A 17,040-nucleotide genomic window follows, 5' to 3' on the forward strand; every position below is an offset into this window, starting at 1 on the left:
AGATATTGTCAAATTGCTTCTCTAAAAGATGATATCAATATTCACTGAAGTATCCCCCAAATTAGTATCATCATTAAAATAACAATAAAAAGCCCTCTTTGGGCTTCCCTGGTGGCGCAGTGGTTGAGAGTCTCCTGCCGATGCTGGGGACACGGGTTCGTGCCCCGGTTCGGGAAGATCCCACATGCCGCGGAGCGGCTGGGCCCGTGAGCCATGGCCGCTGAGCCTGCGCGTCTGGAGCCTGTGCTCCGCAACGGGAGAGGCCACAACAGTGAGAGGCCCACGTACCGGAAAAAAAAAAAAAAAAAAAAAAAAGCCCTCTTTCTCCACAGGGCTCTGACTTATTCCTAAAACACTTTTGTGGTTTTAGTTTCAAGACTGCATCTGATAATGATCTACTATGTTCCCATTTTTTCACTGAACTATCAAAGAAAACTCAAAAAAAGTAAAAACAAATAACAATAGCAAACACCAAACAAACCACTAAATGCTGAAAACTCAGACAGGTAACCCATTTTACATGCTTTAGGGCGTTATACACTAACTCTAAGCTATGAGGCTGAAATAAAAATGTCATTTGGTACTAATGCTTGCTTACACTCTGCCTCTTGAGAGTTTAAGGATGATGCAGAGATAAATGATGCTGTATATTATGGACTGAATGGTCCTACACCCTCCACCCAAATTCATATGTTGAGGTCCTGACTCCCAGTTCCTCAGAATGTGACTGTATTTGGAGATAAGCTCTTTAAAGAGGTAATTAGATTAAAATGAGGTTTTTGAGGGTGAGCCCTACTCCAACATGACTGGTGTCCTTATAAGAAAAGGAAATTTGGTTGCAGACGTGCTTGCATAAAGAAAGACCATGTGAGTACACAACACGAAGAAAACTATAAGTCAAGGTGAGAGGACTCATTATGAAACCAACCATGCCAACACCTTGATCTTGGACTTCTAAGCTCTTGAACCATGAGGAAATAAATTCCTGTTGCTTAAGCCACTCAGTCTGTGGTACTTCGTTATGGCAGCCCTTGCAAACCAATATACTGTACTTGCTCCTCTCCTCCCACCCTCACCATGAGTTTCAAAGTTATATAGATCAGATAGCTGGATGAAGAGGCTGTGGAACTTAAGTACTTGTACCGTTGAAGGTCCCACCCCACATCAGATTAACTATGGAATGCTCCTACAGCCACATAAACATATATATTTTTTGCTATAAAATAGTTAGAAGTTCTTAAAAAAATTACAATCAAGTTTTGTTAAGAATAAGATAATCATTGTTCTTTTAATGTAAAATTTATCTAAATATTACTAAGAAATTACTTGCCATCAATTACTTGATAGCTATGTTTTTAGGCCTTTATACATTCATTGATTTCCACTTTGTACTTTCTTATTTTGAGGTCAATGACTTTTCCTTTTTCAGATCTCAGTCTTTGGCATGATATCTATATTAACAAAAGTGTAAAACATATCCAGTGAACAATTACTCTTTTCTGTTTGGGTATTTCCTATTAGGTGGCCATAATATAGTTCCTTTTTTCACCACCTTCCTCTGTTTTTATCCTATTTACTTTAAGATTCCAGCTCTTTACAGGAAATCAAAAGAAAATGAAGCAAAAAGGTGAAAAACAGGAAAAGTAAAGACAGAAATCATGCTGAGGATTGTAGTTTTTGAGTATAAAATTATGTGGTGTGTTGGAAAAAGAGGTAGAGGTACTTATCAGAGGCACATCAGATGAACATTTGAGAGTCACTTAAAATTAGTCTAAGGAGTATGCACACCAACCTCATGTCTAAAAACATCCAAGTGTAAACTTGCCAAATTTTTAATGGAATGGTCTTGTATTTGAGCTTTTTGTTTGGGACATAAGAACTTTCTATAAAGTGACTTGCACTTGCATAACCTTGCTTATTCAATAACCTTGAGTTATCCACTCTTGTACTAATCTGCTTCTTGAAAGTAAGATCATATACCTTTCTAAATGGCATTTTAGTTTAAGCTACCAGAAACTTACTGAAATATTCAGTCAACGCAGCCATGGACAGGCCACAAACCCTGCCTTTTGGTGATGGTAGTAGGATAAGAAGGATCTGAATATATCTTTCCTGTTCCAGGAAGAATTAACAGAAAACAACAGACATCTGGCGTTGAAAAATACTACAAGAACTAAAAGAAAATTTAAAATTGCCTTAAAGACCTAGAGGAATAGTGTAGCTCTGGAAAGAATTTAGAACTGGAATCAGAGGAAATTTAATTAAACTTCTTTAGATTATTTATCAACGTGCATGAAGATAGAATTTTTCCTTGGAAATCAAGAGCAAAAAGTCATAATTAAATAGTTCTGCAGATAACAATTATTTACGGAGTATCTACTATGTCCAAATACTATGTTAAATGTGGGTAATACAACTTTGATAAGAAAGTTCCAGAGGAATGGCTGCCATAAGAAAATAAATGGAAAGATACTCAGTAAGCAATTGTAGAAATAAAATTCTATATAGCAGGATTTCTGCTTCTGGCTAACATGAAGAGAGGGAATGGATTTGTCCTCCCATCTGAAACTAATAAAAAATAGACAAAATATATGAACCAATAGTTTTCAAGATACTAGACCTAAGGCAACCAAGGGTAGAAATGGGAAACAAACGAGGTGAGCCCTGTGTTTGCCACAGTTTACCCCTTAAAAGAGCTTCCAGGCTTCAGAATAGGAAGGGTAAACTGAGATAGAGCCCAACAGACTCCGTAAGTGGAATAGACAAAGCTGAGTCTGGAGAAACCAAGGAAGCTAGAGTTTGCAGCACAGAACACTGAAGAAGAGAGAGCTATACAAAAAGAGAAATCTGGATATCTGCAGAGGATCCTCCTTGAGTATTCAACTGAACAATGCATGTGTGAGGGCTAGTCATACCAGTCATACCAAGACCATATGTTTGGTCATACCAGCCTGACTGAATAACCTCATGATTCACTGGTCATTGGGTAGAGTATATTGAAGGGTCTTGCCTCAGTAGTTGGCTCTAGTCCTGCTTAATAAATCTTAAAATCAAGACCCCCCCCAAGATCAAACTGTTCCCAAGTAACTTAACTGCATCCCAGAACAAAACAAGAATATTTCTAGAAATACAAAAATATTCAGCACCCCAAAATGTTAAATTCACAATGTGTGGCATCTACTCAAAAATTACCAGGTATAACAAAAAGCAGCAAAAAAGGACCCAAAATGAGCATAAAAATCAATCAGTTGAAACTAACCCAGAACTGATACAAATGTTAGATTTAGCAGACAATGACATTAAAAGTTATTATCATTGCATAACATACATTCAAAAAGTTGAGATAATGAAAATAAATGAAAACGACCCACATCAAAATTCTACAAATTCAAATGTCAGTATCCATAAAAAAAGTTTTATTGTAACACAGCCATGCTTCTTTGTTTACCTATTGTCTATGGCTGTCTTAGGACTATAACGATGGCGTTGAGGGGTTGCTAGAGAAACCATATGTGCTGCTCTCCTTGCTTTGCACTGCTGCTCAGTGTGATGATATTGTATATAATTTGGCAGCATGTTGAGTGCCCTGTGTGTTGCTGTACTGTGATGTTTCATCCTAGTTTTAAAAATTACCCTTGTATGCCCATCATCTAAAGACAAGAAAGGAAGAGAAAAGTGGACTTTGGATGTCCTGCTTTTAAGGAAGGCACAATGGACTGTGGATCACTTTGTGTTCTAATTAGATGTCACAGTGCTGTGTTTATTATGCCATGAGACTACATAGTCTTAAAAATATACAAAACAGGTCTACATTAGCAGACTAAGCACACATCACAAAATTCCTAATTCACAGGAAAGTAACATTTATAAAAATTAGAAATGGGAAACAAATGGAATGGAAATAACACATCTTAGCAGAATTTCTTCATAAAACTAAAAAGTGAAAACAAGGCTGAATCTAAAGTAAGTTTCTGAGTGGCTCATTTATTAGCTAAGCAAAGAAAGTCACTCACAGATAGTGAGTTAATTAAATCATGTTTGACTGCAACAGTGGAAGAAATGTGTTCAGAGAGCATAAACTAATATCAGATGATTAGTGTTTTGATAAGAACAACTGCTCAAAAAGTTGAGAAAAACGACAGCAATATCAATCGTCAACTGAAAACCAAGGTAGGTCATTTTGAGTCGTTTTCCCTGGCTCTTGATGGGTCGACATATGTTACTGATACTGCTCAACTGTTGGTTTTTTTGAGGAGTCGATACTGAGTTTGAAGTGACTTTAAAATTAGCTGCTATGAATAGTCTGTGTGGAACAACTGAAGGTAACAATATTTTCAAAGAAGTTGAGAGATAAACTAGATGAGTATAACCTGAAGTGTAATCTGCTAAGATGTATTACAACTGATGGTGGCAAAAATATTTGTAGAGCAGAAAAAACAAAAAAGGTTTAGTTGGCAAATTTACAAAGTTTGTGAAAATGTAAGGTGTTTAAGGCCTATTGTTATTCGTTGTATTATTCATTAGCAAGTATTTTGTGGAAAATAAATGAACTTATCACACATTATTAGACCAGTGGCGAAGTTCATTTGCTCCTGTAGACCTTACTATGTTTATTTATTTTTTTGTCAAAAGTGGAAGCCGAATTTCTTGACTTGTCTTCCCAGACAACAGTTTGAGGGCTTAGCATTGGTAAAGTTTCACTGGAAAGTTTTGAGTTCAGGGCTGAGATTGAAATTTTTTTTTTTTATAGGAAGGACCACCTTTAACCACTATGGTTTTGGATATTAGCTTTTGCTGTAGACTTGATAATGTCTCAATTAATTCAACCTAAAATGGTAATGCAAAACAGCAATTATATGCCAACCTTATACTGTGGTAAAGTGATTTCAATGACTACTCACATCATTTGAATTATAAGTAATGTTAAGCTGTTTTATGCACTTTCCATGTCCAAAAGTTAAACCAAAAAGTGAGGTCACCATTGTCCACGTAATGATACCCTAGCTCTACCTAATCAATTCACTGGGCTCTAGGAATTAATAAAGGAAATTTTTATTTCTTGGGGCAATGTAACTGTAGTTCTGATGAGAATTCTTGGAAGTAACATTGTGTCTGTCGGTATATCAAGTGTACACTGTGGCATCAATTACACACTTTCATGTGGACAAAAGTGAGGTAAGACTTCTGGTTGATGAAAAGGGGTTGCTAAAATATACAGAAATAATACTTTGTAATTTTGTGAAATTCAGTCTCCCAAAGAATTTAAAATGGATTTATACCTTTAATAAAACTACATACTACACAGAAAATAGTCTGTTGACAGATGTACTGGCAGTAAGCCATTACCTTGGGCTGAAATAATACCAGTTAAATTGGTTGTATTCAATCAACTATTTCAGGAATCATTTTGTCCTATAACCTTATTTCACTAACATGTTTTTCTCATGACTCTCAAAGTATCAGAACATCTAAAAATAGCCAGGAGTTTATATTTTTGGTGACTAGTAAGGGTTTCAGAATAAAATTTACTGTTATTAAAGGGTTAGTTTATAAACATTCACCCTAATACATTTGATAAAGTAACATGTAACCGAAATTACATGATGAAGAAACTGAGATGGAAATATCTTAAGTTGATATGATAGGATATATGACCCCAAATTATTGTTTCCTGATTCATCTCTAGTGTGGTGTGTCTTTGTGATAAAAGAAATAGTGGACAAATAGGATTAGTAAATAATCTTCCTTCAATAGAAAGAGAATCTATTCAAGTTAGATATGAATCTACCTATATATGGCAAAGCAAGGGTTTATGTGAATTGTATGCCAGTAGACACAGTCTTATTCTTGGAATCCTTCTTTGGTTGCTATGCTTTACAAATTCTGCAACTTTAAATGTGCCATCAGTATTCCAGCCATCTAGTGTTTAGCTGCTACTTCTTACTTAATGAAAATGATTTGACTTGCCCAGAAGTTATCATGAGACCAACAGTTACTAACTGAAACAGGAAATTTTCAAATGATTCAAATAGTATTAGTCAAAGGTTTATAAGGAATCACACTGACAAATATTCTCATTAATTTTTCTTGATGAGAGACAACATTATGTATTAGAAACAACTAATGGGTATTCAGAGAGTAATGTTGGTCTTTAGTACTAATTTGTTCTTTTCATTGAAGTAAATACTAAAAGAGATGTCTCACGTATCAAGTATAGCTTATAGTAAGAATACCTATTTCACTGGATTCTTAAAAGATCTGAATGATGATAGGTAGTAAGAGAAAAACATGCACACAGCAAAGGAAAAAACCCCAAATTTTGTAGAATGGGGATTCAAAGGGAATTATAGGGATTGATACTTCTGCCAAAAGTAGTGAACCATTGAATTTCTAAACACAGATGTTGTCATTTATCTGATTCTATTGTGCTATGGAAGATTAATGCTATGCTCATTAGTTAACTATTAAGTGAAATTTTATCCATCATTTTCTTCCCACTTATACATGTAAAATCCAGCTCCTCAGCTTTACTTTAAAATTTAAATACTATCTAGTGAAATTTAGAGTCTTGTTTTCAAAATTATCAAAAAAAGTTTCAGGAAGAGATGAAGATGATGTCCCCTTTCCTCTTGAGCTCTTTCTACATCATAAAATTAGTTTTCCAAACCAATACAGAAGCATGTGAATATTCATAATTGTAACCAACTTGTTTTATTCTCTAGTAATATAAATCTATCCTTGTATGTACATATTGAACAAAGAAGTCTTGCAAAAGTTACAAAAATTAGAATAGTGGCCATGTCCTGTGGAAATAGCTTCCAAAAGAAAATACAATTTTGAAGAGCTGTTTTAGTTGACAATTTGTTGCTCTGGTAGCAATGCTGTAATCAACATTTCAGTATTTCTAAACAACAAAAAAAAATACTTTTAAGATTTTTCTGTCATTCGGAGGTGCATCTTTGACTTTCCTTTTCTCCCACATGAATGATAAGGAAAAAGGAAAGTCTATAATTCTGCTAGAGTTCTTATTTTAACAGAGATCAAAAACTTTACCTCACTTAAATTAAAAGTGGGAAATCTTGTTTTGCATTCCTTTTCTCAATTATAGTTGAAATCCTGCTTGTAATATAAAGGTTAATTTTATTAAAATAATTGGAAGAAAACTAATAAATTACTCTTCATCTCTTCCACACTACTTTACTCCCCATAAATATTTAAGTGTCACTTTGATGTACATTATGCTGGTCATTCTGTCATTGATTTTGAATATGGTTCATAAACATGAATTTTATTTATACATATTGTGACCAGTCATGATCACACATATCTCTTTAACTTGATCTGTATAACAACTAGCACAGAACCATTTCCAGATGCATATGAATTTAACATGTTACATATTATGCTAAATAAGATTTTATTTTCTGGGGGGAAGGAAAAACTAAACTTCATTCTTTTATTAAAACTTCTAAGTTACATGTGTATATTTTCATTTTGTTACTTTTTCTTATCTTACTATTTAATTCTGAGCTCTTTTCTCTAACTCATTCTTGGTATCTTCTTTAGTCCTCTGGTTATCCTATTACATGTCCTAAATCTCCTTTATTTTTGGTTAAAAATGTCCAGAACTGAAAGGCTTCTTTATATCTTTCACTGAGAGCTCCCTGTTAGCCCTGAGACTTACCTGGTCTCCTTAATGATGTGGGTCATCTCAGCATAGCTCACATATATGCACAAACACATGTGTGTACACGCATGCATGCATACCATATACATACACCATTTAAAAATAAAAGCAGGGACTTCCCTGGTGGCACAGTGGTTAAGAATCTGCTGGCCAATTCAGGGGACATGGGTTCGAACCCTGATCCAGGAAGATCCCACATGCTGTGGAGCAACTAAGCCCCTGAGCCATGACTACTGAGCCTGAGCTCTGGAGCCCGTGCCCCACAGCTACTAAAGCCCCGAGCCTAAAGCCCATGCTCCGCAATAAGAGAAAGCACCGAAATTAGAAGCCCACGGACCCCAATGAAGAGTAGCACCCGCTCGCCACAACTAGAGAAAGCCCGCGCACAGCAACGAAGACCCAACGCAGCCAAAAATAAATAAATAAATAAATAATAAAAGCAATATACATACTCCTTGAATTTGTGCTGTATCTATGGCTAATATTGTTGTCAAGGCTCCTGTGCTGTTTTCCTTATCATCAAACCAGGAGATATCCTAGAGAAAAAAGGGAATTAACATATGGTCATCAAAAAGATCCTTTTCTGAGTTGCAATTTTGCTACATTAACTTAGAAGCCATTTGCCTGCCTCCTTACTCACAGGCGCTTAATTCTTGTAAAATCTATGGATCAAATAACTTTTGTTTCTTACTTCACAAAGATCTATATTTAGATACAAACTGAAGAACTTAAGCCCAACAGCTTGGACTCATTACCATGCTGCAATATTGTATAATAATCAATGTTTAAAATGGTCATTTCGAACCACAAAATAATTTGTAATTTTACTCCACAAGTAATTTGTGGAGAGCAGATTTTACTTAAAAAGTAAAGTAATGCACAACACAATTTAGAAATATTTCCAAACCTTTCTGTCTAAACATATAAATGATAAAAAATAAAAGAAAAGTCTGTCTCCTTCTCCTCAGGACCCAGATAGGTGAGAATTTCCCTGACACTTCATATTCCCCCTTAGATCTGATAAGTACTGGGCCTTGTGGGAAGCTAAAGAGGCAGAAAGGCTGCTGTAAAAACACTGCAGCCAAAAAGCATGCAATTTGAAGGAGACAGGTCAAAAATACAAGCAATAAAAGCCTAATGTTATAACCAATTTCATTTTCAACAGCAAATAGAGATAGCACTTCTTAGCACCTCTCAACTTGAGGAATGCTGATTTCCTTTTTTTAGTTATTGACTGTTTCCTCCCATGCACTCAAACCGGTTATATCTCTTGTGATTAAACTACATGCAGACTGTCTCTAAAAATTGACTGATTTTTAGTGAGTGAAGAGCAAAATACCCAGCCAGGGCCCTGATGCCCAGGTTACACATTTTTGCCAACTAAGGAAACAAAAGCAAGAGAGATAGAAGGCTGTGCATTAATCATGCTGTTGTGTGAGAAGAAAGCCCCCATGGAGGACTATGGCAGCATCCAGGGGGATTACAACCCTGGCATGACATCACTACTCTTTAAACCCCTGGATTGGGAAGGTGTCCCAAAGAGTTTAGGGTCCTAGACACCCAAAGGGCATCTTATAGAGATCATGATATTCACTACACAGTAGCCACTTTGAGAATACAACCCGAGTCAAGAGCCTAACATATAACCATGAACACACATCAGCAATGATAGTAACTACAGCACTCTTGATCTAGAAGACGTTACCTGTTTTTTATTGTATACGAATTCTTTCTATATGTCAACATAACATGGAATACACAAAGAATTTCTAGCTACAATATAAAGTAAAAATATAGAAAAAGAAAAAGAATTTATCATTTACTATTACATTCCTGATTCTATAGTATAGTAATTGCTATAATACGCAAGGCAAAGGATACATATATGACTAGTCTTCATCTTTCTCTGATGTTCAATCAGCAAGATATCCAAAACTGCTTTTCAACAAGTCAGCAATTATGCACTCTAGGGATTGTTTTCCAGCATAGGCATTATATGGTAAAACACTTAGCAGAGTTTCTGGAACACAGCTGGTATTGAGTAAAAATTAGCTTGCTTCTCTTCCTGATGGTAAAATGATTATAAGCTAGGCTAGCAGGTTTTCTGATACTAGTAAATCCATTTTTTTCCTGCCAATAATTCTATTAGAAATAAAAAATTACAGTAGCACTATCATAAGTGCGTGGTATGTCTTTTCTCATTTAATCATCACAACTCTATGAGATAGATACTATGACTATCCATATTTTATATATGAGGAAACAGAGGTACTGAGAGATTAAGCAGCTTGCCCAAGGCCACATAGCTGGAAAGAACTGAGGCCAGGATTGAAACCTAGGCAACCAGATGCCAGAGTTTTTAATCAACTATCCTGTTCTGCCCTTCATCTAACTGAAACGTTACAGCTGAGTTTCCTGACATGTTTTCCTGCTTCAGGATTTGTTACCTCAAATCCTTTTGGAAGTAGCTTTTTGAGATTCCTTAGTGATCTCCACTAATGCCATCATCTTATGATTTAGTGACCCTCCACAGAAGCCCTAGCCAATCCAATTTAGAGAGAAATAGGCAAAAAAACCCTTCATATCTTTTAAAAAACCTAATAGATCTATAGGTCAATATTTATTATTAAGAAATATAAATTTAGCTTTAACCACAATAAGCAATGGATTATTTATAACCACTGAAGTCAGCAACAATTAGAACATTCTTTTCAACTGGAGGGATCTCAAGCCATCAAATAAAATAGAGATTTTATACCTACAAAAAGACCACACCTGATTCCATAAATACCTCTATTTCAACTGAGGTTTCAAAATGGTTATAAAAAGCACTGCAAGTCTCAGCATGATTTCTAAGACTTAAAATATCTTATCTTAGGGAAAAAAACAACAACCAGGTAATAGGAGTTAGGGCAAAACTGTACATTAGGAACTTCCCTTACTGCAAACAAAAGTGAAATTCGTTAAGACATTTATTGAGAAAAGCCCAAACACATTACTCTTTTCTTTCAATTTAAGAAAGCACATAAGCAAAAAGAGTGCTAAAGAATGAAGAGGGGGCTTCCTTGGTGGCGCATTGGTTGAGAGTCTGCCTGCCACTGCAGGGGACACGGGTTCGTGCCCCGGTCGGGGAAGATCCCACATGCCAAGGAGCGGCTGGGCCCGTGAGCCATGGCTGCTGAGCCTGCGCACAGGAGAGGCCACAGCAGTGAGAGGCCCGCGTACCGCAAAAAAAAAAAAAAAAAAAAAAAAAAAAGCCTGAAAGAATGAAGAGGGAAAACAAATGGTAAGCTGAAAGGGGCTCAGGTGAATTTATGGGAGATTTTAATAACATCTGCTGAATAACACAGAGTTTCTGTCTGTTTGGCTTTTTCTGTGTTTTGAGGAAGAAGAGTTTATGGCTTACAGATTGCTGTATACTTATGGGCAGAAACTACTTAATCCAAGAATATTACTGTCCTCCTGCTCACATGGCTAATGCTAGGGCAAAAGAGTAAGGTCCAGTATCAGCCATCAGGATATTGGATTAACAATATCCACTGGTTTAACTGGCTTGTGGCCTTGGGACTCCTCCACCAAAAGCATCCTGTAATCCTCTAGAAAGAAAGTTCAAAGTAATGATTGGAAAAGTTAAAGTTTATACTCTTTTATTTAAGACATTCAGACATTCAGGAAACATTTTCAAAAGTTCCTGAAAATTGAAAATAAATGTCTTTGAATGTGTAAAAACATAAATACACAAAGAAAAACAAAAATGAGCAAAAATTCTCAAGTGTGAAACATAGTATTAGTTAATTAAAATCCTGCCTAATTTCATCAAAGATTTGAGGTAAACACATAAATTGTTCATAAAAAAAACCCCAAAAGTACAAGCTTAATGTGAGCGAGACAAGATGTGCAGTCATTAAATCATTTTATGACCCTTCAAGTAGATTTTTGTTTTTCTGGATTAAGGAGTGTCTGCAGTTGTCTCTGACAGGACCTTTTTCAGAGAAGAAGTTAGGCACCAATTGCTTCAGAGCATTAAGTTGCTATGGGAAACCTCCCACTCGCTTCATTTTATATCTTGCTGTCCTCTAAGAGTGCACAAAGGCAGAGGAGTTTTGTTACTCAGCAGTCTTTTGAGCACTACTGCTAAAAGTCACAAGATGTAAAAACTGGTTTTGACGACTCTGCTGGAGTGACAGTAACTCTACTTTTGAAAAGAAATGACCCTGGCAGGAAGCTATTTGCCCCTACACGGTGAGCTCTGGTGACAGAAAGTGTGGCAAAGGGCTTCAAATGATTACTGGCTTTCAGGGTAACCCAATATACCTTGGCCTTCTGAAAGAATTTTAGAGGTGCCAGTCTGAGACATTTCTGTCATTTGCCCCCAAGACTCACTTTTCAAGATTACTATTTGATACACCTAGTTTTAGTTATTTCACAGGTGTGAATGATCATCTGTGGCAAGCCAACCTGCCAGCTAGACTGATGTTATCTGAATTCAGAGAATGGCTGCCTTAAGAAGTCAGCAATGAAAAAACTTAAACTGTGCATATGGATGAGAAGTATGGAAATTAACTCCTTTTTAAACATGTTCCCCAGGATATTGTAGTTCTTAACACTCCTTTTCAGTTTTAATTTAGCCTCCATTCTGATTCTAGAACAACTACATTATACATTAAAAGAGATTTGTCAAGATAAATGCAAGGAACAGGGAGTGGACTCTAAATCTTGTTTTCTATAAACTGCATTTTTGAACATAACAATTTTGGACTTGCTTCTGTTAGAAAATACAGTACAATAATTCTAATACAGTTGCTGCTTGGTACACAAAAAAGGATGCTTTAAAATGATCAAAGGAAAGGTTATGTCAAGAAATTGATGTGAAGAAAAACTAAAAGCTATAATATTTTAAAACACATTTAAAATAAAATAAGAAAAAAGCCCAACTAAACACTGACCTGATATAACATGGCTTTAAATGCCAAGTGTCTTAATCTCATGGTTAAAATTTCCCCTGCTCTGCCATAAAATAATCCCTGGAAAAGAAACAAACAAACAAAAATAAACATTTATTCTTAACTGTCTTATCTATTTCTTTGGAACATTTAGTTACTATATTTACTTATTTGTATTTTATTTAGCTATTATATTTAGTTACTATTTTTAACTCAAATAGGATGACATAAAACAGTAATCATGTACATATTTGTTTAATTCATTAAAAGTTTGCCTGAATGAAATAACTGACAAAGCAAATAATACCCAAAATTACAAATATCATAGAATAAATTTCTGCATCATGCTTTAATGTGGTTTTATCATCATTTTCAAACATCTGAAAAGGAATAGATTTTTTTAATCAGGTGATTGAAGGAGAATATATTATAAAAGAAGGAGAAAAAACTAAAATGTCTATTCATCAGGATTTTAAAAATGAATTTCAACATAGTAATTTCCACACATTTCTGGGGAAAAAATGCACCATTATTCTATCCTTTACATTCATTACATCAAAAAAAAATTCACTACTTCAATAAAAAAAAATTCACTCTTAATTCTCTCACTTAAGCAATGTAAATATAGGATCAGACAAATGAGTCCTCTATCTGCTATTAATATCACCACATATTTTCAAAGAAACTATTGAAATTAGTTTTCTGATTGAGTTATTACTTCTAATAACGTCTCATAACTCAGGTTTCTTAATATTCCTCTACTCAGAGTACTACCTGCAATATGAGACCTTTATAAATTTCTCTAGAAATTGTTCCTAAAATTAGTAGTTATACATATACTGGCATCTATGTTGACACAGTGTAGCAACAGTCCAAGAGACTGAAGACTTAAGGTGGCTCTAATAAGATCCATGAATTCATCAGCTCTCCTGGGTTCCCTAGCACAATCCCAAACTCTCATTATTTCCTTTCTCTGAGCTGGCTGGTAATAAAAAATGGCCATTGTTCAGACCAGTTGAAAGAAAGAGTGGTCGTATTTGTCTCTTTTATTACTTCAGTGCTTTGGAATGCTGATACAGCACTGGAGTCAGAATTAGAAAACAAAGCAATTTCTTTACTGATTGCCCAGTCAACAAGGTCCAGCCAAACACTTCACAATAGAGGCTGGCTTATCCCCTGAGAACATTAGTTAACCTTTCTATCATGGATCCCACACTAGGGGTGACCTACTACACGTCCCAATTTTCCCCTTGCTGGGTCAAAGTATACCAGGTCTGTTCTCTCAGGTTACACTTTGTTTAAAATTGTTAAAAATACTAGCAAATAAATTTTACTTACAGTTACAATTTTTGCAAAGATGATGGAAAATACTGGATGAACAGTTCCATTTAGAACAGAAGCCAATGTCCCCAGAACCACAGAAGGCCATTCAGACTTGTTTAATTTAAAAATTTTTAATAGAGAAACTTCAGGAAGACTTGTCTATAAATAAAATACCTTGGTTATAACCCCAGTTTGAGAGCAATAATGGAACCTAGAGAAGTTAGCCAATCTTGAATAAATCTATAATGTAAAATGTCAAATATAATAGGTAACAGAGTAGAAAGTAGAATTTTTCTTAGAAAAATTTTACTGCCCATATTACTGATAAAGATCTCAAAACATAAAATAAATTTTACACAAAAGTGACTATTTGTGCAACTTATCACCTTCTGGCATTTCACTCAGTCACTATCATTAAAAAAGTACAAAGTAACCCACATGTTCTGAGAGCTAAGACTCACAAAAGAAATGACAGGCGTATTTTCCTTTACACCTGTTAAACTGAATTGAATATCATGCTCTAGCATAGGACAAAATCTAGATAGGAACTAAGCAGAGACAAAAGATAAAAGTTTTTCTAGCATTTTAAGCTTGAAGATTTTCTAGTTTTGTGACTTATTGATGGAAACATTTTTCTAATATCTTGGTTAAAACTTGTTTTTGGGTTCCCATTTATAAGTTAAGTGCTGCAATATCTGAACATATTATTTATAGTCACCAAGCCTCTGTTTCCTTATCTTTTTGAGGAAGGTATCAGTTCCTATCTTACAGGATTTAAAAAAAAAATTATTTTATATTGGAGGATAGTTGATTTACAATGTTGTGTTAGTTTCAGGTGTACAGCAAAGTGATTCAGTCATGCATATACCCATTCTTTTTCAGATTCTTTTCCCATATAGGTTATTACGGAATATTGAGTAGAGTTCCCTGTGCTATATAGTAGGTCCTTGTTGATTATCTATTTATTTTATGTATAGCAGTGAATATATGAGTATATGATCCCAAACTCCTAATTTATCCCTCACCGCCCACCTTTCCCCTTTGGTAACTGTAAGTTTGTTTTCTAAGTTTGTGAGTCTGTTTCTATTTTGTAAATAAGTTCATTTGTATCATTCTTTTAGATTCCACATATAAGTGATATCATATGATATTTGTCTTTCTCTGTCTGATTTACTTCACTTAGTAAAATAATCTCTAGGTCCATCCATGTTGCTGCAAATGGCATTATTTCATTCCTTTTTATGGCTGAGTAGAGGATTGTTTTTATTTTTTAATTTTATTTTATTAAATTTATTTATTTATTTTTGGCTGCATTGGGTCTTCGTTGCTGTGCGTGGGCTTTCTCTAGTTGTGGTGAGTGGGGGCTACTCTTCATTGCGGTGCGCGGGCTTCTCATTGCTGTGGCTTCTCTCATTGCAGAGCAACGGCTCTAGGTGCGTGGGCTTCACTGATTGTGGCTCGTGGGCTCTAGGGCACAGGCTCAGTAGTTGTGGCGCATGGGCTTAGTTGCTCCACAGCATGTGGGATCTTCCTGGACCAGGGTTTGAACCCGTGTCCCCTGCATTGGCAGGTGGATTCTTAACCACTGAGCCACCAGGGAAGCCTGAGGAATGTTTTTAGAATTAAGCTTAACTCAGTATTTGCAAACAGTAAGTACCCAATAAATGTTAGCTGTTGCTCATGTTATTATGAAAGGAAGGATAATATTATGCAAAATCCGAGATCTTATACAGAGAAAGAACACTGCAAGTAGCTCTGGTATCTGCTAGTCTTTCCTGGGATCCATGGAGGGTGCTATGGGGAGGTAGTGGTCACAATAATCAGATGATAAATAACACAATGGTGAATTCCCCTTATTTTTGTCTGGAATATGTAGGGGATTTATTTCAGAAACTTAAAAAATCTTATGAATAATTTTGTAGTGAGTAATTATTTTGAATAGGAAAGTAGACAGCGAACTACTAGGCATTTCATATGTTAAAACTTCCTCACGGCATTCACTCTTGAAGTAATGGCGTTTATGAACCTAATAACCAGAGAAAGACGTCAGGAAAGACTATAAAATAGTTTATAATTCTTGCTTTAATTTTAGTCTGGCAACTATAATAGAAACTCCATTGTTTGAACAAAAGAACTTTTAAAATTCTAAAGCCTTTGAAGTCTATTTTCAGGATGGCTAAACCTGGGGTTACTTAACAATTTGATTACCTATTATCATTCTTTCTGAAGTTTTCTGAAGATTAACTTCATAAAGAGCCTTACTTTTCAGTTAGGTCACTGTCCAACAGAATATACAGAAATTTTAAAAGTTCCATTCCAACTCTTTGTGGAGCACTAAATACAGATTTTCTTTTTTGTCAAATTCTTCATAAAATTACCTCATTTTGTAAGGAAACTAAGGCTTAGCATGTCCTAGGAACAACACCAGTAAATTACAGAGCCAGTAAATGTAGGAGGGCTGTCTTGCTCCTACAGAATAATCTACCCTTTTGCCTCTAAAAATATAAAACAGATGGAAAAAAAAGGGTATTACTTAAAGTTATAAGATAGAAAAGAATAAAATGAAATAGGATCAAAACAAAATGAAAAATTTTAGTAAAGTCATGAAGGACTCTGTGCTACCTAACTGTGTTACAGGTTATAGCATGTTTTAACAGAATCTGATATAAAAATATATGAAATTAGAGGCATTTTGTAAAGAGATATGAAAACGTTTTAAAAAGCTAAACAAATCTCTTAAAGATTTAAAAATTTAATCTGATATATTTTAGAGCTTTATTGCATTATAATTTTCATGCAATAAGCTGTACATATTTAAAATGTACAATTTGAAAAGTTTAGACATAACTACACACCCATGAAACCTTCACCACAGTCAATATAGTGAACATATCCATTACCCCTGTAAGTTTTCTCCTGCTTTTGTATTCTGTTTCTTCCATACCTCTCAGCTGCCAGTGCTCTTCTACTAAAACTACTAATGTGTTTTCTGTCACTATAGATTGTTTTGCAATTTCTAGAGTTTTCTTTTAATAAATGGAATCACATAGTATGTGCTCTTTTCATCTGGATTCTTTTGCTCAACAT

At 35.1% G+C, this 17,040-nt stretch overlaps 1 protein-coding gene across 1 annotated transcript in view; it reads right to left on the bottom strand.

Moving 5' to 3' along the window:
• ABCB5 (ATP binding cassette subfamily B member 5) overlaps positions 1–17,040 on the bottom strand; it is a gene marked incomplete at both ends in the record, with an annotated part of 106,841 nt that overhangs the window by 30,034 nt on the left and 59,767 nt on the right. Inside the window, 4 exon segments of the mRNA XM_082632971.1 lie at positions 8,140–8,223; positions 12,634–12,711; positions 12,906–13,010; positions 13,969–14,112. Coding sequence (XP_082489097.1) covers positions 8,140–8,223; positions 12,634–12,711; positions 12,906–13,010; positions 13,969–14,112 — 411 coding nt within the window.

This window comes from Mesoplodon mirus (assembly GCF_964341445.2).
Source record: "Mesoplodon mirus genome assembly, chromosome: 9".
In the NCBI taxonomy this organism is placed as follows: domain Eukaryota; kingdom Metazoa; phylum Chordata; class Mammalia; order Artiodactyla; family Ziphiidae; genus Mesoplodon; species Mesoplodon mirus.